Source organism: Polyodon spathula, chromosome 2 (genome assembly GCF_017654505.1).
Source record: "Polyodon spathula isolate WHYD16114869_AA chromosome 2, ASM1765450v1, whole genome shotgun sequence".
NCBI classification, from domain to species: domain Eukaryota; kingdom Metazoa; phylum Chordata; class Actinopteri; order Acipenseriformes; family Polyodontidae; genus Polyodon; species Polyodon spathula.
The window spans coordinates 80379231-80401843 of NC_054535.1; the positions used below are offsets into that span (position 1 = coordinate 80379231).

Genomic DNA, 22613 nt, shown 5'->3' on the forward strand with positions numbered 1-22613 from the left:
ATAACAATGACCATGTGGCTTCAAATACAGAATGCTTTATCTACAGTTAGCAGTTGAGCAGATGTAGTTTCTTACCAAAAAGATAAAATAAGTTGCCTTTATTTAAAAATAAATAAACACATAACTAAAGTATTGTGAGTGGTGTACCCCAGACAACAGACTGAAAACTGTAAAGATTTGTTTTATTTTAATGCAATAGATTAACTAAGAAAAAACATACACTCTCCAAAATGCGTAGGTGCAAAATATAAAATATAGTTAGTATGAGAAAAACATTATTAAACATTATTAGACTTTATTAAACATGACAAATATCCATGAGTGGAGACTAATATACACTAATATACGATGATAAAGGACACATATGATGGGGAAATAAACAAATAAAACAATAAATCTTATGCAGTGTTAATCAGAAAGTATTCCTTCTCAGACACACAGCGTCCGATTATGTCCCAGGGACTCACATTCCACGTAGATGTGCTGTAACCTGGCATTGTTGAAGTGGACACGGTAAAGAGGTGAACTAATTCAATTACAATTTCTTAACTGGGGTGCAACATGTTTTTTTTTTTTTTACTTCACAGATGGCGTAGCTGGTGAAGCCATTGGTAATTACTGCCTTCAGAAAGATACATTATGATATTCAAAATTAAGGAGGCATGAGAAATACCAGTTTTTAACTCAAGGGCAATGTCAGGAATGGGCTGGCAGCTGCAAAGTAGTAGAAATGGTTCAATTTGCATTTCAAGTAGTTTACCTAGGAAAGGAAAACAATACAAGTTCCCTGAAAAGCAATAATAAAGTATTTATTTATATTTAAAAATTGAAAACTAGTACAAAAATATTTGCATCTGAACCTGACCTGAACAATAATATGTAAGTACTATCCAGTTGAACCAAGTGAATATATTCTTGGCTGTACTTTAAATACTGCTGTGGGTTCCCTTTTTAAAATATAAAAATAAATGTATAAACAAATATAAATCGTGTGGCATACACTGTTCATATAAAAAGTTATATTCACTTTGGGATGGATAGAACATTGTAATAGGATGTAGGGCCACCATGGGCAATCAGAGTTCTAACCAAGTGTTAAAATCAATTTTCAATGACTTCAATTATTCCTGAAAAAGAATCAGTTTGACCCTGACCTTAGTATTTTGACATGGTTTAACAGAAAAGCATGTGCTGCACCAGTGGTTGCCACTAAGGATGGGCTATGGTAATATATTGGATCTATCAATTCAAAGTGCATTTCATTAAAAAGGGTGTTTCCAGCTGCTTTGTAAAATATTTGATATTACGGAGTAATTCTGATTTACTTACCTAATTATGGCCCACCTAGGTTTACAACTGATGTAACTGGAGAGTTCTACTTCTCATCCTTGTCTTGTTCTATCTCTGAGGATAGTTAAATGTATTTATTTGTTAAACATTTCCCTTAAGATTTCCTCTCAGCATAAACAAGATTTGCTAATGTGCTGTGCAAGAAGTGTTCCAATATGCTTGCAATATGTGTTTTACACCCCTCTTCCCTCAGTATCAATATCGTCACTGTAATATGAGCGTCATTCAAGTTGAAAACAAAATGTGTCTGTTTAAAGACGTATGATTCTTAACTCCAAACAAATTAATTTTTCAAAGAAAGACCATAGCTACTATAATTATTAGAATATTACTTTTGTATTAAGATACTTTCCAACAGCAGGATGTGATGCTTTGGTTTTAAGGATCACAAGCTAAGGTTTTATTGATTATATTTACATGGACAGCTTGGCTTGTTAGTGAAATTTCAGTGACAGTAAAGGTGTGTGTGTATACAGTAGGTTTTTTTTTTTTTTTTTTTTTTTTAATTTCAGTATAAACAGATAAGCGTGTTTTGAGTGTAGGACCATAAGAGTAGCTAAAGGATTTAACACATTTTTATTTGCACAAGCACCTCTTCATTCTAAAAAGAATTTAAGGAGCAAACTGGCCACATAGAATCCACGGCAATGTAGATAACAAGAGGCTCTCTGGTTAGCTAGGCTAACTTCTCAAATATGCAGCCCCGTGTGTTAATGAAGCAATGAGATACCGATACTCTATGTGTGAAGGTTTGTAACAAAAGGTAGCAAAGTGGTTTGCAGTGCGCAGGTGCAGTGGAGATGCAGTGCTCAGGATAAACAGACACAAGACAGTTCATGGTAAAGCAGCTCTTTATTTGGCTGGGTTGTGTGCCGACAACACTTACCAGTAAATAATAAGCACAGGCTCTACACAGCAATGTGTACCTCTCTGTGCAAAACAATGGGTTCACTCCTGAAATAATACGACACGATATATAATACACACACAAACACACCACGGTATATAACACATACCCAAACACAACATGGTCACAAGTCCACAGTGAGTGCTGTTGGTGTAGGTGGTGAAATACAAGTAATGTGCACTGTGGTGATGTGAAGTCTGGGTTTGGAAACTGGCCCCTTAGCAACAGCTCCTGGATAGTTTAGCCATCTAACAATGACAAATACAACAATTACTAGATAGGACAAAACAAACAAAACACGGTTTTACGCAGGTTTTCCTTTGTAGGTCTTTGCGTAACTATAACACAAGGAACAGATCACTCGGCCACATCCCCTGATATACCTTCAGTCGCACCCCCTTTGGCAGCGAGTGCAATCACATGACTGACGCATCGGCTACCGCAGTAAGGAGCTGACTTCTAGTAATGTGGCTTCACACCCTTTTTTGGATGGTCGACTTCTGACTGGCCCTGAAATTACCTGTCAAACCATCCAGTCCAGGGCACACTGTTCCTGTTATAGCATGCCCTCACAGGCCAGGCGAGAGACTGTTGACTCGGATTATACGGAGTTGACTTTTTTTTTTTTTTTCCTGAAGGGCCTCTGTGATACAATCAACCAATTGAATATCAGCATTTTCTCTGCGGAAGCCCAATCATAAGTTAGCTGGGTGGGACATAAACTGTGTCTGTTTCAGTTGCAGGTACTGACAATAAGTTTAACCAATAAGTGAGTCAAATTTCTGCCAAGTTTTATGCAGCTGTCCAATCATAAGCAAGCAGAGGCCGTTCAAGAAAATTAAAGGCAATTGAGTAGCCAATGGGAAAATGACAGATCTGGCAGCTGTCCAATCATTCTTGAGCAGAGACGGGATGTTAATATGACGGATAAGCACTGAATTTTGACGACTGTTATTGAGAAAAATAATACATTTCAGCATTTTAAATTTAATTTTCTCTCTCTATATTTTTTAATCTTACCAGAGAAGGGAAACACTGAAGTATATTTAGTTCCACATCTACTTTTTCTTAATAATTGTACTGGAGATGAGCGATCTTTAAAACAGAGTAGTGTTGACAAATTTGCCAAATTGAAACAAAAGCGAGACGCTATCTATTTAGTTTATTCATGGTTATCTGTGTAAACATGCTGGTATTGAAACCACGATCCTCCGGTCAAGAGCCCTAACCACTACTCCTCACTGCTGCCCTGTGTAGGTAATTAGATCGCTAATTGCAAATGTAAAAAATAACTAAACAGCAGCTGCACAAGCTGGTTGCTTGCGTGCCTTGCAATGAAAGAAAAGTTCCTGTATGTATGCTGCTGACGAGCTCTAATTTCAATACTATACAGTATCGAAGATGTAAGATCTCATATCTCAGCCGTCCAATCACCATTTTTTTTTTTTTTACAACCATGACAATGGTACTGGGGTAGGTGGAACGGATATATATTTTTGAACCACAAGGATGAGGTAGACTTGCCGCAGCAGAGTACATTCTGATACTGTTTGGTATGAAATGTTTTTAATGGTCAATCGCTCCATAACTGGGTGGGCTGATCAACCAGTTGTCCAAGTAATTCATTGCCCTGATCACTTGCAGCTGCAGATTCGGGGCCTGCGTTATCGGCTAAGCTGGGGCCTGCTGCCTGGCCAGGGGCTCCCAACGCCGAGTATGGCTCAGTCCTGTTTAGAAGCACTCAGGCACCAAGGGTACAGACGCACGAGGACACTGAGTGAGGTAGAATACACTAAGGGTGCACCGAGGCATTGGGACCACTGAGTGCAGGTGTTATTGACATGCTGTGGCACTAAGCATCGAGGCATGGAGCATCTAAACACCAAGGGTGCCAAAGCACTGAGAGGGGCCCAGTCTTAACCGTGTGAAGTCAACACAACCCGGAATAGCGCATAGCATATACCGGGGTGGATACACAGGCTTGAGTGGCTGCGGTAGGCAATCAGGAGACCAGTACAGGGGAGCGCACAGTGCTGCACCATGGTGCAGAGTGGAGATAACATGGTCCTAGACCATGTGCAGTCACACAACATGGCAGCGCATAACATATGCCAGAGTGGAGCACAGGCTCAAGGAGCTGCGGCTTGTTAGGCAGGAATAAAAGTGTACTGCTTTTTTAACTGCAAAGGCAGTAATAGGAAAAAATACTGTCTTATACACACAGCCATTAGCTATGAGAGAAACACATTCACCATGCCAGGCGGGTGACCAAGCACGCCAAGTAGGTGGGCTACAATAAGCCTGCTGATTCAACTCAACATCAGGACCCTGCATAGCTGGGTCCCGGTGGAGGAATCACACTGTTATTTTTCTTTTTAAACTGTAAGGCAGTAAAGAAGAATAACACACACAACAGCAAGTTGTGAGGGTAAAATTGCAGCCACCACAGCAGTGCATACGACTTTTTTTGTTTTTTTAAACAGCACGCCGAATAGGAGGGCTGAAACAAGCCGGCAGATTCAACTCAACAGCAGGACACAACAGAGCTGGGTTCAAGTGGAAGAATCACGCTTATTATTTACATATTTCTAACTGCAAGGCAGTAAACACACACACACACACACACACACACACACACACACACACACACACACACACACACACACACACACACACACACACACACACACACACACACACACACACACACACACACACACCACAGCAAGCTGTGTGGGTAAAAAAAAATAACAGTCACCACGGCAACACAGTTAACTGATTTTGTCTTGTATTCCTAGCCCACCGAGCACTCGGGCTGAAACATGCCGGCGTATGCAACACAACAGCGGAGCGCAGCAGAGCTGGGTCCCGGTGGAACTCATACTACATTTTCTTTTTAAACTGCAAGGCAGTAAAGAAAAAACCCATATACACACACACAACAGCAAGGTTGTGATAGTAAAATAGCAGTTTTTAAAAACAGCACGCCGATTAGGCGGGCTGAAACAATCCGGCGGTAGCCACTCAACAGAAGGGCCAGCAGAGATGGGTATTATTTTTATTTCTAAACTGCAAGGCAGTAAAGAAACAAATACATACACACTCCACAGCAAGCTGTGTGGGTAAAAATAACAGTTACCACGGCAACGCGGGTAACTGATTTTGTTTTGTTTTTACCAGCCTACCGCGAGGTGCAGCAGAGCTGGGTCCTGGTAGAGGAATCTTGCTTGTATTATTTTTTGTTTCTAAACTGGAAGGCTGTTAAATAAAACCACACTTACATGCACACAACAGCAAGCTGTGAGGATAATACAACAGACACCATAGCAACGCGGGTGAACTGAAATTTTTAAGCGCACCGAGAGGGCGGGCTGAGGCAGTCCCACAGAGTGGACTCCACAGCGGGGCACAGCAGAGCCGGCGGCTGGTGGAGGATCACGTGTCTCTTTTTCTTTTTAAACAGAGGAAAACACAAAACTGCGAGCGCTGTAAGGTTTTAAGTAGACTGCAATCACAAAGCGATGTAGGCTGTTACACAGAAAAACAGTAAACACAGCGTAGTAACTGGACAGGGATGTCTAGCCTGGACTTCGTGCAGTCACACGACCGGGGCAGCGCATAGCCTACAGCAGAGTGGAGCACCGGCTACAGGAGGCGGGCAATGAGGCACCTCATGCACCGAGTACCTGAGGGCGCTATGCGCACTGACTTACTAGACACCTGGCTACCGATCACCGTGCGCACAGAGTATCGTAAGCACTACATGCAGGCCATACAGGGATGGGACCCCTACATGGGGTCTGTCTGTGTGCATTAGCACTGAAGCACTGCTTACATTGTGTTGAACACTGGTAAGTGTTAACGTAGTGCATACACCCACTAGCGTTGCAGCAAGGGTATTAACACTGTGCACTGTGCGCCGAGTACCGTGGTCACCTTGTGCACCGCGTACAGTGCAGCACCTTATCAGCACTAGTGTAGTACCAGTTTACATGCGTGCACCGCGTATCCTGTTTTACAGCACTGTGAGCTATACACTAGGTTGAGCAGTGCCTACGCAACTAGTGCAACTTGCACCACGTGCACTGCTTGTGCTGTGTGTCCCAAGCACCGTGCGTACCAGGTACCGTACACTAAGTGAACTGCGTACCGTGTGTAATAGCACTAGATTGGTAGAGGTATCAGCATGTGTGCATACGTGCACTGTGGAGCCGAGCACCGTGCACACCGAGTACTGAGGGCACTAAGTGCACCGCGTACCATGCAGCGTTGTTGTGCACTACCGCTGAGGTGCTGGGCACCATGTGCTGCCTATACTACGCACCTATGCCCTGAGATAATATATATCACGGGCTATGCGTGTGCCGCAGTTCCACAGCACCAGGGAGGCCGCTACGCAATGTGCCTACCCTAACTACGTGGTCAACAGACACACCTGGTCAGCGCATAGCGTGTACTGGGGGGAGAGTACACCTTTTATTTACAAGGCCTGACTCACCAAAGTGGCGGGCTTGTGCGGCCGGCAGAGTCTATTCGACAGCGGGGATGCGGCAAGGCCTAACCCCGAGGAGGACACGTGTACTCTCAGGAAGAAAAGACAATCATTCACGGATGACTGCACAGGCAGTCACTCACATACGACAGACAGATAAAAAGTGCGGCCCACCATGCAAGTGGGGAGGCAGCTGAAAGACAGAAAGGCAAAAAGGACTTTTTTAAGTCGTTGATTCCAAGGGAAATACAACCGACTCGAGAAGCTCTTTTCTATCAACACGCTCAGCTCAACACAGAGGTCTTACCTTACTATCTTGAGAGGGGAAAAAGAGGAGGATCTTCCTGTGAGTGATGGTTTTATTCCCATCAAGTGCATCATCCCAGCAAGGGGCCTTTTGGCAGGTCTGGTATAGAGAGCTCAGCAATACCTATCTGAAGGGCAGGAATAACCCATACATAATGTGGTGGTGTTTGTCTTTGAATTGAAAGGGAACAGAGGCTGAAACACATGTCCTCCGAAACGTGTTCCTGCCAATCTGTCATTTTTCATGCTGTGAATCCACCAGATCCCCAGGTCACTGGTGGCAATGACATAGCATTGATTTGAACCTGTGATCTCTAGGCTATAGGGTGCATCCTGCAGTCCACGTGGAGCCCCTTTACTGGATGCATCGCTTGGGAGCCCCTGTACAGCTGGTTTTTAATGTACAGCTGGTTTATAATACTGGTCATTCAGCCTTCCCTTAATCACAACAAGTGACATTGTACAGTAGTAAGTTAGATATTGTAGTAACACAGCAGTCTGCATGAAAAGACAATATTCTGTTACCAGCGCACGAATGGTCTGGGAAAAATTTCTTAGGATGAAATGAGCATCCTAAGAAAGGTTCTGGGGACAATGTGTTCCAAAAGTGGGACTTTCCCATCCAAAACTGAACATTTGGTCACCTTACTTATACTTCCATTTGTAACATGCAGCTTTTGACCAATAAAGCACATAATTCACTGAAATATATGGGACCTGCTGATTTCTCATAACGATTAAAACGTAACAGGAAGATGGATCATTTTAAACTGTTTCCTATCTCCAAATAATGTGCAGCTCATTAATTTGCAGAATGTGTAATGTAGGTCTGCTGAGTTCATTTCATTGATTCCCAGTAGATTTTGACAGTATTAACAGAGGCCTACAACAACTCTTTCCTTGAATGTACTGGATTGATTGATGCTAATCTTTTAAAGCTCTGCCACGCCATTAGCATACTTAATTAACCTTTCCAGCAAACCTGGCCCTATTTCTCTGGAGAAAAATCTGAAGAGCAAGTGTTTTTTTTTTTTTTTTTTTTTTTTTTTTCTGGAGGTCAAGGCACTCCAATGCTAGAAAAAACATCATGTTTCAATACCGCCTGTGATGTGTACGATCGAGGAAAGAAAGGTTCATTTTCAACTGGCTATATCTCAACAGTCAATAGTTTCTTGATTAAAAAGACCTTCCACAGAGTGCAGTAGACATGCAAATGTTGTTCCAATTCTCTTTTCAAAGGGATGATTCAGACCATGTTTAAGAATTCCAGAGTGCAGAGCATCAATCAATGAATGCTTTTATGACAGATTCTGATGTGATTGAGTATCATGAATGATCATATGAATAGCTGTTAGCCATGCATGACAGCTCTTACTGCAACTGAATGTTAAGAATTTTCAAACCTATAAAAATCTGTTTTAAAAGCAGGAGCTGGATAATCTATTAGAAACACAAGCTATAACATTGTCACTGAGGCGTATTGCCAGGACAACACTGCTTCTACATGACCAGTTTGCAAGGTGTTCTAGGAATGCATGACCAATCCTCAATTATTTCTGCTTCTAATTCCTTTAGAATGCCTATAGTGCCATTCATTTCAGATTGATCAACGTTTAATTAACCCATACTAGGGATACATATTCCCACTGGGGGGTTTCGTAGAGGCGGGAATATGTATGCCCCACTTTACAAAATCAAATGTCCAATTGTGATGAGTATCAGAATACAAGGATATATGGAGGCCTCCTTTCTGTCACTATCCTCAAGATATGAAGAGTATCAGATTCTGAGTGTATATGTCTGTATGTCTTGGTGTTACTGTTTTTTCTGTTGAGCTCCTGTATATATTACTTTTTTGTGCAATTCTCTCAAGTTGTCTTGGCAGATAAGCAAATGTATCCTTCTCACAATGGATGATGCTCCTCCCCACCTCCACCAATGATCCTTACTCCCTCATTAACTGTCAATGACCTTAAAAGAGAATGTGAGGCTGTAGCGATCCTTTGAGAGGAACCTGACAGGAACACACTTCTGTCTCAGAAAGAGCCCTCATTTTCTTATTTTAGATTTCAACAGTACAAATGCATGTCTTATACAGAATAAGGCAGTGATGAAGTAGGCATATGAGACAGGGACCATTTTTAGTCCATGTTTAATCAGAAGAGCAATGACAGGGAGGTCTAAGGTCTAGGGCAAGTTAAACATTTCTAGTTCTGCTGGTACTGGATGAGACACACAAATTTAAAACCTGACCTGAGTACAAATATATACGCACTAATTAGACACATTTTAAAATGAAAGTACTTTAGCCTGCTGGAGATAAAGATGAGAACAAAATGATATGTTGAGGTAATTTTAATGTTTTCCATTTACATCCATTGTGTGCACTTTGCTTAATTCAGGGACCCTTTTAAATGAGATGGTGCAAGTTCCTTGACTGAGTGCTTGGCCCAAAATTGCTTTTGCATACTATCATTAGCATTAAATGCAATTGTTCCGAGTCCATGACCAATGTTATTGCAAATCAAAACCCCTTACTGTTAAAAGTAGATGAAAGAGGGTAAAATGTAATTTAATGCATGGAAAATCTCATTTACTTAAATGGAAAGGAGTAAATCTCTTTAACCTGATGATTTCCACAGTGCTATAAGATGAACTGCCCCTCCCGGGTATTTTTTCCAAATTTAGCTAATTCAATGTTCTGAATCATTAAATCAGTGTAATACGTGAGTACCTCCCTGAACTTCTATTGTTTTGTTAAACATTTATTGAATTATTTTAGTAAATAAGTTTGTGTGTGCGTGTGTGCGTGTGTGTTTAGAGGCTGTTTAAAAATTCCTTCTCCTAGACAGGTTATTTTCCTTAAGTAAGCTATATTTTGCAATTTTATGTGACAGGAAAAACATGTTCATTTTACAAAACTAAAAACCTAGACATTCTTCGCTAACAAAATGTTTTTCATTAAAAGAATGACCTCTTCATAATAATATCAAGCGCTATGTTAAACTGCGTCACATTCCAAATACTCTTGTCATAGATCTACTCCAGGGCAGCACTTCACATATCTGGGAAGGTTTTTTTACATGCTGTGAAGTGAACTGGTTAAAATAATCATGCCTTTAATATAATAGCTCCAGACCAGTCACCTGAGGAAAATAACTAAATGAGTCTTGGATGCTTTGATATTAATACATTCTCCACATAAAACTGTACAAATATATTACCATTTCAGTCAGCATCTTACAAAAATTTTAAAATAATGTTTCAATGGTATCTAAAAATACAAATAAAAATGACAAGCCATTGAGTTCATTCATTAGTTGCATCCCAGATGACACCAATTGCGAGCAAGAGCTTGTATTGAAACACATCAATAGCATACACCGATGTGCGTGACACCAGGCAGACTGCAGACGCCTGACTATAAAAGTTGGGGAACCCTAAATTAAGAATCATTTATCTAGGAAAGCTTTATCAGACTTTTTTTCCCTGTGGCTACCTGACCAGAAAGAATGAAGACAATAATTCTGGGACAGCAGCCAAAGATGTAAACAATGCCACAGAGCTTGAGGATAGATCAGAGATGCCCAAAGCAGTTTATCATTTCAAAAAGTTATTTCAAGTGAACAAGGAAGATAAGAAACAACACAGCAAGGCCCATTACATCTTCTAAGATGTGATACTGGCTCTACAAGTACAGTTTCATTTTCCTTACATCTCTTTCTACAAAATGTTTTTTTTTTTTTTTTTTTTGGAAAAGCTCTTCTGCTTTGGTAACTTGGGACCATCGTCACAAAACATACAAATCTTGCAAAGGCTGTGTGACAGGGTAAAAGATCATACTGGTGAAGTTTGTCCTCCCGATGGGTGGTGGCGCTGTGCTCACTCCTGATACGGTCTGTTCCATCATGGTGAACGGTAAGTCTATGGTCGGGTTGCGGAAGCAATCTTGGTGAGGGTAATCCACGCGAATGCTTCAATACCCTACTTAAGGAATCACTGATTCCGTAGGTGAAGTTAGGAAGATATATGGGGAACGTGTTGGCTACAGAGTTAGTGAGCCTGGGGATGTGAGAAGGGACGGTATCAGACCAGTGCAGCATGTAATCACAAGCTGGTAAACTTGTCTTCTTTATTGTTGAATACAGTACAGCAAGTGAAAGATACTGACCTGGACAGGAGCAATCCAGGATGGGGGAACTGCTGAGTTGGCTGGACAGCACAGACTCACAAAAACCCAGGATTGTTACCGCTGGACTTTTTTGGTGTGAGAAATACTTCACTGAAGTCTATTTTTCTTTTGTTAACCACAACAGTGTACATCAATAAAGAACAGATATACTGGAACTTTACTTGATTGGTGTCACTTTGTCCATCTGCTTTTCCACACACTTGGGTCTCCCACAGGCCGTAAGAAGATAATTCAAAAGAACTACTAGCAGCTTTTTAAACTTCCAGTTGTGTTTCCTATAAGTCACACGATTGTTAATTAAGGAACCAGGAATCCTTGCTACAAGCTAAATGTCATATTTAAAAACACTTCCTCGATATCATTAACAGTATCATTTCAAATTAATAAATTTCAACTTTCCCCATGAACTGTGGTCCTTGCTTAGTAAGATTTACTAAATTGATTCATTACCTTTAGTCCTTTAAAGTTTAATTTGCCCATATGTTCTGTATGAAATATAATGTTCTTGATTCTACAGAATGATAATATTAACATGCAGCAAGCTTCCTGATGTTAACCAGGTTGTTAAGTCTATTTAATGTGAGAAATTGCAGGGTGTCATTAAAAATATATCCATCAAACCCCATGAAGTCAAAATCCAATACATCCAGTCACAGTGGCGGCAGACACAACATTAACTGCAAAAAATCAATTCGTAGGGCGATTGATTTAGTTATGTCTTAACTGCTTTTAATTTCAACCCATTACTCTCTGTCAATTTCTGTTCGTTTATGAATACCTTAACACCGGTGGGGGGGTGGGTTATGAATTTTTCAGAATCAAGATTACAGTACAACCTTCTGGTCATGCAACCAATAGATTTGCTTTCATTTAAAATAGGTCACAGTGAGCATCGGCATACATCAATGCTGGGAAAATGTTATTAGTTTGTTCAACAAGGTTATGTTTTGACCTACTGGGTTACGGCCTAAGAGAATACCTGAATTCTAAGGTGGTTGCAGTTTCAATAGAAAGTAGCTAATTAACAGACTCCTATCGTTGGCCTGCCCTTCCATAATGAAATCATTTACCTTGGCTTTTCCAAGGAAAAATATTATGTTCAGTTTTGAACACTACTGAACTTGATCTGATTTAATATCTACATAGTATTTATAATGTGTCTAATAAGTACCACATGAATTTATATTTCAGACTAGTAACAGTGGGCCCTAGTCACAAAGCTTTAACTCAAGAGTTATCTAGAAAACCAAAATCTGGGGCTCCCGAGTGTTGCATCCAGTAAAGGCGCTCTGTGTCGAGTGCAAGATGCGCCCTATAGCCTGGAGATTGCATGTCATTGCCGACCATGACCAGGGTTTTCCTAGGGAGCAGCGCACAATTGGCCAAGTACCACCCGGGTAGGGAGGGCTTATGTTGACAACGCAATCAGTGGTTCATTGTGCACCAGTGACACATGTGCCTGATAGGGCTTCTGCGGGTCTGCAGTGGAGCCATTCAGATTTGTGTTGTATTGGTCCAGTGGCCTTGCTGTGGATCCGCCATGCACATATAGGGCCCACTGTTACTAGTCTGAAATATAAATTCATGTGGTACTTATTAGACACATTATAAATACTACGTAGATATTAAATCAGATCAAGTTCAGTAGTGTTCAAAACTGAACATAATATTTTTCCTCAGAAAAACCAAGGTAAATGATTGCATTATAATGCATGTTTTGTAGACGCATGTTTCAGCCTTTGTTCCGAGTCACCGGAGGGTTGCAGCGGTGAACCGGGGTAAAAATAATATTTGGGCATTCCAAACTGGGGAGAAATCCAGGGTAAAAACCATTGGCGATGATTAAATTAAACTAGATTTTTAAAAAAAAATTTTAACAAGAAAAAAAAAAAAAAGCAGCCCCAAGGGCATGGTGTAAAAGGACCCAAAATGGTTAATTTGTCTATTACAAAAAGCAATACCATTGGAAACATAAGTTTTACTTTAAAACAACTTTATCCTGCTGACATCCATAATACTCTGCAGGTCTGTCACCTTCCCTAATGCTTGAGTCCATGCAACTATTGATTTAATCATTATTGTGATCATTGATCTTATATAAGTCTTTTTGACCCACACAAAGTCTCTGAAATTGTGGTGATTACTCTGGTACAGATGTTCATCATGCACATTCTTTGTCAGGAAGCTCATACGGTTTGGTTTTCTTTTTCAGCTTTTCTTCCCTTTTCCGCATCATCTCCTTGAAAAGTTCCTCTTGCTGCTTCTGTTTTTCTTCCAGTTCTTCGCGCTCCTTTTCCTCTTCCTCCTTCAGCTTGATCTGGAGTTCTTTTGCCCACTAAAACACAAACAGATTATCAAAAGGATGCCAATGTGTTTCACAGTGGAGTAGTGTGCAGTTCTTCAAACAATTTCATCAGCACTGCTTTTGTCCCATGTACTAAATCAAACTTCTGAGTTCAACACATATATGTGTACCACGTCAGTGGTTGCTGATCTACAAATTACAGACCGTATCAGGAAGAAAGGTCCAGCTACAGCTGATACATTCCACTATGTCAGAGGGAATTGTTCGACTTTGAACAAGGCGTCATATTTGGGTGCCATATTAGTGGCAAGAGAAATTGGAAGACTAGTGAGATGACCAGACATCCACAAACAACTGTGTTGAATGTGATATCGCAGTGGGAGGACAAAAGGATAAAAGCCATTGCTGCTAGACTGGGAGTCAAGTACTGAAACAAATTCTCAAATCAAAATGGAGCACAGTGCAAAGAATGAAGACATTTTCTGCTCAAGTCTTACCCTGACAGCTCACAACATGACAAAATAGATAATGGGTATGGTTGGGTAGTGGCCCAACGCTTTTTTCCAAAACGCTGTACAGTATGTGCTGGCCTGTACCTGCTGTAAGTAGGGACTACAACAGTAAACATAATGACATTCCTTTACTAAACTAGTTAACGAGCATCATCCAATAAAGGAATATTACACAAAATTATCAAATATATTGTCTAAAACTCAAAATCAATGCAATATTTTTTTTTTTTCATGGCAGCTCAGTGAAATCTATACTTTACATTTTGGCGCCATTGCTAGATCAACGGGAGTTCTTTATAATAAACTTTTATTCTGAGAAATTCAGATCAACATTAAAAAAAAAAATAAAAACTAAAAACATCAAGACTACTATGCTTGAAGCAAGCATGCAAATTGATTACTCCCTTTGATAGGAAAATGTAATGCTAATGTATATTTTTTAAGTGAACTGTCATATTCTTTATGATGTGCTTATAAAATATGTATATTCCCTAAAAACATTAGTCCTTTTTGGACATGAAGCCCTAGGTTTGAGGTTAAGCATGTTAATTTGCTGTGTTAATGAATCCTTACATTTGAAGCACACATTGACAACTCATTAACCTCTCTGTAGAATGTTACTGCAGGTTTACAGACTTGACAAAGTTTTGAGATCAATCAGCTACTAGGAACCGGAGGGGCTGAATGGCTCCCTCTCGTTTGTAAATTCTCTTATGTAAATATTAACACAACCTCACAATAGTATTCTGATACTGACTATTGAGTTGTTAAAAACCTATTCACGTTTTTTCTTTTGCTATGAATTAGGTTTCCCTTGTGCACTGAAAAATTTTTTGTAGGGTTATTTTTTTGTCGACTAGAGCATTTATGTGTAAAGTGTTTTATAAAATCTGTAGTATGAAAACTTTTAATACAGTATAGCCAATTCAAATAAAACAAGTTCAATGGTTCAGATGTCTGTTTGCTCAATTAGAAAACATGCTAAATCTTTGTTTAAGCATGTTTCATGTAAGTTTGTTGCATTATAAAAATGTTTACCATTTGGGTTATTTTGCAACCAAAAGATAAAGTATTTATACATTTTTATGCTGGCCTGAATTTCTTTGTCTGCACTGAATATTCAATGTATTCATGTATTTATAAACCCTTTGTCTTACACTGTTTCTCAATGGCATTTATCATGATTAAGGAAGGGACTTTTAAAGAGTATGCCTATCCTCAGCTTAATGTGAGTGTCCAGAATGGTTTAGAAGTAAATTTGGCACACAATCAAATATTAAATATATTATAGTAGCTACTACATCTACCTGTACTTTACCTGATCCTCTACCACCTTTAGCAGATCATTATCTGTCCTGTTGTTAAAGCTTGTAGGGGGTTTATAAGTAGCTTCGGCCAACTGAATTTCTTTTCTGAAACAAGCAAACAAACACAAACAAATACATAAAGTTTAATGCGCTTCAGTATGAGAGCTATAGCGCTACCAAACATGTCAAGTGTTAAAACAAAGTAATTACCTTCTCGTGTATTGCGCATATCCTTGCAATCTCTATTTCCATAGTATCACGATTGCTTTGACATTTATTAATCGCATAGATAAGTGCAGAGACCTCTCCGAGTGAGAGACCTCTCTTTTTCATTAATGTAACTCATTGCTTTTTTTTTTTTTTTTTTTTTTTTAATAATAACACCCTGTGACAGAATGATGTGTGTGATGAAGTCAGGCAAGAAGCAGGAAGAGACAGACACTGCAAGCACGGTGCAAAAAGGTGCTTGCGTTGTGTTAATTTTAAGAAACAAAATAAATACTTAAACAAGTATTTATTGCTCGCCAAGCAAAATAAAAAGATTAAACAAAAACAAAAACACTTACTTTTTCTTTATTTTTAATTCTCTCTCTCCGCTTTCGTTCATCCTCCTGAGCACCCCCCCCCCCTCCCCTCCTCAGAGTGCAGAGAGCTGCGAACTTTTATAATAGTGACGAGGGATTAACTTTCGCCATCATAAATATATACAATAAATCATAATGAAATACAAACACAAATACAAAATAATGAACTACAAAGGGGTACCCCATTACAAAATAAACAAATAATAAACAGTCCTGTGCAGGGCTCCTCACCCTGTCATACACCCCCTCCAGGAGTATACTGCAACAAGCCAGGCAACACATCTGAATGATCAAGGGAAGCCTGGGTTTCAACTTAAAATTGTGCAGGATTTCTGAACTTTTTGCAAGGAACTCCAATGGAACAGGAGCTAAGAACAGAAAAGCAGCCACTACACCTCAGTGTGGGGATGACATGTAGACTAGCAGCTCAGGATTTCAGGGTTGGGTTGTCCTGGGTTATGAAGTATTATTTTAAAATAGCAATGTGCTTTCCATTATCCAAATGCTTTCTTATTTTTACATTTTGATGGTTTGCTCATATCAAGACAATATGAAATAGAACAGATAGGGGCTTTACTATGAGCAAGGTGTGATAAATATTGTTATTCACAGTTATTTGTTTCCAACCCCAGCCCGTACTACTAGGAGGTGAATGTATCAAAAAGGGGATACACAGAATCATCACAGCAGTTTGTCCAAAAATTTCTGCCAAGAAGATTTATTTACCTTCTTTTCAGCTGGAATATAAAGCCTAGATACTTAACAGCTGGCAAAAAAAGGGAGAAATTACATGAGAAACACAATGATGTAAATTATGTGCTTGCTCAAGCAGAACAGAACTCAAATGGATTTCAGTGAAAATCTGCACAAGCATTTGACTTTTTTTTTCTTTAATATTTTTTCTAAATATAACAAACAACGCTGTAATTCCACCTCTGTGATCTGATGGGGATTCACCATCAGATTGCCTCAATGGAATTCTACAGCACTATAACACACTCAGCTGCTATATTTCTTCTGGTTAATAAAGTTCATCAGAAACCTGCAAATCTCTACAGCAGGTCTCTATGTAAATTAGGTTCCATGATACAGACTGTATGACCATGTAAAAATGTGGATCAACTTGCAAATTGCAATTTACATCAAAAGAGCTACCTCTTGAACTGATGCACGCAGAAAATAAAAGCTGAGGATGTTGGAAATGTCTCACTGTGTAGAGGCAGTTTATTCATATTTGTATTTATTTGTTTGCATCTTACTATGAGATAAACCTTGAACTCATAGATTAATGTCACCTTTGGTTTTCAATTAACAATACTGTTGTAACGCTTTTTATTTATTAATTTATTTGTTTACATTAAAATTAAATCTCACAGTGCTTCACTCAGAAAAGTCCCAGGTTGGTCTCTAGATTTGTAATAAAGATATTGAATTGCAAGATTCAGCACCCAGACTTTTTTTTTTTTTTTTTTTTTTTTACTTACATAGTATGCTGTAAAGCTTATAATATTCATAATTCACAACAACATTTAATTGATGCGAGACAAAAGGAATCACTCATGCTTGATTACACAATGCATCATCCGTCCAGGGGCACCGGAGCGGGGGGTGGGGGGCAAAAGACGATTGTATAGCACGCAATGCTTAGTTGCAGTTACAGTACACTCTGCGCATACTTTTACTTTGTGACACCCTCAGCACAACCCCTCCCCACCCTGGCTAAACCCTCACCATGCCACACCCCCAGAACGTCACCCCCAGACCTTGGCCGCTCCACTTTTAGAAAGGCTCTGGTGCCGTTGGAGAAGTTCAATTTGAAGGAAATGCATCAGCAGTGATGCAAAGCTTCAGAGCCCTCAAATTGATGTGTTTTCAAAAGCACCATGTGTACAATATTTAAAACATACATTATTCAAGAGCAGCATACAGCATTCATAGAAAGCGAGAAATGTTTTCTGTAATATTCAGTCTGGCAATGTTCAAACTCAATAATTCAAACATAAAATCAATCAAGCCTTGAATTAGTTTTCTGCATTCCCAATGGATTTATTATGCTTAAAAGCACAGCAAACATTTAGGATTTGTAAAATGTATATTTTGGTTGTATGTATTTACACTGCTGATAATACTTTTCTTTTTCAAATTTCATTCTTTAGTTACAGTTAACTACACACGGCTAAGAATCTGTAACAATTATAATCACATCCCTAGTTTTAAAATTACTGACTAGATGACTCACACAAGAAATATGCCATTAACTAAAATACCTCACTGGAAGTAACACAAATCCAAGTAATTATAAGTCTTTTGAAGGTTCAAACAAGTACTGTATGTTGTTATGTACTTACATTAATACAGCCTCTTTCAATGACATTTTAAATGGTGTGTAAAGTCCTTTACAGAGCAGTGATATCACAAGCCGTGGCAATGTGAGTCACCCCACATTTCAACACAAGCATGTCTCAAGCCTGCCCCATCAGCTTTCCTATCACACACCAATATGTTTGACACTGAACCCAATTACAGCAGTATTTCAGTTGAAGATCTGATGCAGAGCCTCTTCAGAACAACAAGCACTACAGCCTGTACCAAAGTGCTATTAATTGATCAAAATTATCGCCAACAGCATTTCAGCATGATAATGATGTGTCACAAGAGAAATATTGACTCAGGTGCTTGAAATACAATCATTTGAATTGCAGTGTGCATGGTGTTTAACCATTTCAAGGTGATATTTGTGATGTTTCAGCAATTTAATCTGTAGGTGATAATTACCTATTAGTATATTGCAAGACAGGAAATTGCACTGTTTTATTGAAGCTCAGACAAAAAAAATAAAAATACAGTGGTTGTTGTTAGCTTCACTGTGTCAAAAGAGCCAGCTTAAATAATAATAATTAAAAAAAAAAAGATTTTCACCAGAAAAACAGTCATTACTGGAGATGTTTATTTATCCATCTGATTTTACTTTTTAATTAAGTACCATTGTGCCTACATTTCAGAAGGACTCACAGTGGGTTCAAGGGGGGTAGGGAGCTTCTATTTCCACACCATGAGGCCACATCCCCTCATATGCATATGAAATCAGTCACGGAATTCCACATGATTCCATCAACAGTGCATCATGTATTCATCAAGAAAAGAAGATGCAATGAAATCATTCCCTATCATTCCACAGCTTACATATTTCTAGTACCAAGCACCATGGACATTAGGGAGACCTCTCAAAATTATCATTTGTCTGTCACAGATTGTGGAACTACATCAAGTAAAATCACTGAAAAAGGGACACAATTTGCAAGATGCTACTATAAAAAAATACATTTGTGAATTTTTATAGGAAGAGTCAAATAGAGCCAAAAATGCCTGGTCCTGGGGGAGCATCCAACTGTAAGATGCTTGGTCCCAAGATCTTGTAACAGAGAGCGAATTAATCCTAGCCAACAGTCTCCCTCTTGATCTGCGAGGGCACAGTATAACAGGAACAGAGTGTCCCGGAATGGATGGTTTGACAGTTCATTCAGAAGTCAGCCATCCAAAAAGGGGCGAAGACACAACACTAGAAGTCAGCACTGCACGCCAGCACAAATCGCAGACTTCACTGACCTACTGTACCTCTGTGTTTGTCTTTCACTACTCACTTGCACTAGAGCACCCACTGTCAGGAGACGTGTTTGTGTGTTATGTGTTTAAAAAAGTGTCTTATTATTTTGGCACTGTAACCCTCTGTAACAGGGAGAGATCTGTGTTGACTCTGCTGGCGTGTTCACGGGCTGCAGGAAGAGGGCGGCAGTCGCCCAACAGCCGCCTGTGAGTCATGGCAATGACACGGGAAGGTGGGAAAGGGTGTGTGTGGACTTTCCCCGTCTCTGAATGGCTGGGAGGCGGGTGTTGTTGGTCCTATAAAATAACGCTCTGTTGTTTCCTCAGGTCTGCCCACTTAGACGCACCAAGAGTGCGGAAGCTTTGATTCAGGACCGGGAATCAGCCGGGAGAAAAATAAATTCACAGCGAGAAAGAGAGAGAGCGGGGGACCCTTGGGCAGACCCCGGCATATTGTAAAAGAGCAGGCTAGATAGCTGACAGAGTAGGACGGTGATCCGGGTCGTGCGGGTAGCGGCGACTGGGATAACGCTGCCGAGTGCAGCACCTTTTATTTGTAGTTTTATTACTGTTTTAGTTTCCCTTGTTCTTTTCGCCTTCTGTTTTCATTATTATTTCTTTGAGCACCTGCGAGTGCCCGTCCTGTTCATGTACCAGCTGTGGTATTTCCGTGGTGCTGTCTATCATCGTTGATAGGCAGCCCACGGTCAACAGTGCCCTCTGCCGGAAAAAGTAAGAACTGTCTGAAAATAAAACTGGGCACCTGTGTGGTGTTTTCAAGTACACCTGTCTGTCTCCTAGTCAGTGAATTACCCACACCCCTTCCACACCCTCCTTGTGCACGGCGCAATACACATTGAGGTGTAGAGCCCGTGCCTATTATTTAAAGTGTTGTTGACACGCAACCCAGTTGAAAATAAACAGCTGTTAATTGTGAACTGTCTTGTGTGTGTTTGTTCCAGAGCACTGCAAACCACCTGTTCAGAGATCTGTTACAGCAATACACTGCTTATGTACTTGGGCAATAGTAGCAAAATACTGTACACTATTCAATTGATCTAAACAGTGGCGGATGTCAGTCAAAATCAGTAAAATATTAGCCTTACTGAGTTTTCCCTCCCAATATTTCTAAAGACAGGTATATCTAACAAGACAAACAAGATTTTCCTAACATTGGTATTTAGATTAGCAACAATTTAGATAATTTGAATATACAGTTACCTTATTGTGCTATGTGTATAATGCTGGTAATTATGTGGTCTGTTAAAAGTAAATCTAAAATTGAATTAGTTATAGAAATGGCAGTGAAAAAAAGTATCTAGGGTTTTTGGTAAAATGTTACATTTGTAAAAATTCAAGGCTGTTATCATATTCACCATGTAGAGTACTACAGAAAGATGAATGGAAAGATAGACAGTCATATGGGTTCATATTTTGAACAAGGGCCTGATGTTCAAACTAATGAGTCGAGGTTGGCATATTTCTCCTTGTTGTTATGCCATCATACAATTTAATTGGGTTAAAAAAAAAAAAAAAAAAAAAAAAACCTTTGGATCTATAGCTCTTTGATTTATAATATAGGTCAGAGTGAGAAGCTTTAATCAAAGGATACGTGATTCCCTTCTTCAATTCAATTAACTCTCTTAACTCGTGGAATCCTCAAGACAAACACTGTATTCCAAGAAAACGTATTCTAATTAGTCATGATTGATGTCTCATATTTACAATACAGTACACCCTCGCTATAACAAACCTGTTGGGGTCCAAGCAGTTTGTTCGTTATAAATGAGGGGTTTGTTATAGCGAAAGGACAATCAAAATTGACAATGTTGCAGTAAGCTAATGAGATGAGTGTGAATAAAAATCGAATCACATGTACCTGTTCGTCTCATGTGTGCAGTATTCTGCCCTTGCTTTATCCTATCTGTTAAAGAGTTAAAACGGAGTACAAAATAAATCCCAAATTGATGCTGAACTTTTATTTAAAAATCTACCTGATATGAATCATTTCAAAGTGCACCAAATCTTAATCCAACATGCAAGAATCCAAAACCGATCTTTTATTTCAAATCAACCCGACGTCATGAAAAGTTCACATTCTCAAGCTGCTTTGCCACATGGTTGCTGAACAAGCCAAAAGTGCTTTTTGCCAACCTCTACTCACGATAGATATACCTGTGTTACTCCTTTTTTTCAAGTGATCAATACAGTTTCCAGCTTTGTTGTAACAAAATTATTTTAATTTCAGAGGCATTGTTACACAGCGCACATTTTTTAAGACAAGATGGTTGACTTCACCGCGGAGGTGGCATCCTGTGTGTACAGAGCGGGACGTTGACAGTGTGTGTTTATATTATCTTTTTTTGTTTTTTTTATTTGGGGTCCAGGGACCAGGTTCATTATAGCCGAAGGTTCGTTATAATGAAGGGCGTTATAGCGAAGGTGTACTGTATATATTCTCCACTTTAAAAGGTCTGCAGTTGCTCACCTAGTACAGACACTGCCAAATCCTTCAAATGCTGGTCACACGGATTTGCTGATCTTGGCTGGGACCCATATCTTCAATTGCATTAGCCTTTGTGCTCCCGCTGGCTAGGGGAGAAAATCAGCTAGGATTTGTTAACTTCACAGTGCTATAATGATTCTTACTGGTCTGACTTGGGTCAAGGCCAGACAGACATCATTTAAGCCAATCACTTGCCTACAGTTCGGCAACATGGCAACATCCGCTGCTTAAGATTTGCCTGGTCAGAAATAGGTAATTGACTTGAACAGGGGTATTCCTGGTAAAATAGATATATTTAACGGATAAGTGCTTCATGATCTGATCAGGGAGTTAATTGGTTCAATGTAATAACTGAGGCCATAGATGGAGCAAAGACCTGGACTGGAAGTACAGAGGTTAATTATCACTGAACTAGATAGTGGGAAGGAAGATTATCTGTAGGTGACAGTCAAATTCGGGAGAAGGAGAGGGGAGTAAAATACATCACTGGGCACTTTAGACACCTATTTAGAGATCTCATGCTTTCCCAAGATACAGAATGTGTTCTCA

At 39.6% G+C, this 22613-nt stretch overlaps 1 protein-coding gene across 1 annotated transcript in view; it reads right to left on the reverse strand.

Moving 5' to 3' along the window:
- Nucleotides 1-13073: 13073 nt before the first annotated feature.
- The window catches only part of tmem232 (transmembrane protein 232), a 41075-nt gene continuing 31535 nt past the window's right edge, over nucleotides 13074-22613 (reverse strand). Inside the window, exons 12-13 of the mRNA XM_041231530.1 lie at nucleotides 15383-15476; nucleotides 13074-13582 (exon numbers count right to left, since the gene is read on the reverse strand). Coding sequence (XP_041087464.1) covers nucleotides 13409-13582; nucleotides 15383-15476 — 268 coding nt within the window. The 3' untranslated portion in view covers nucleotides 13074-13408. The remainder of the gene's footprint in view (nucleotides 13583-15382; nucleotides 15477-22613) is intronic.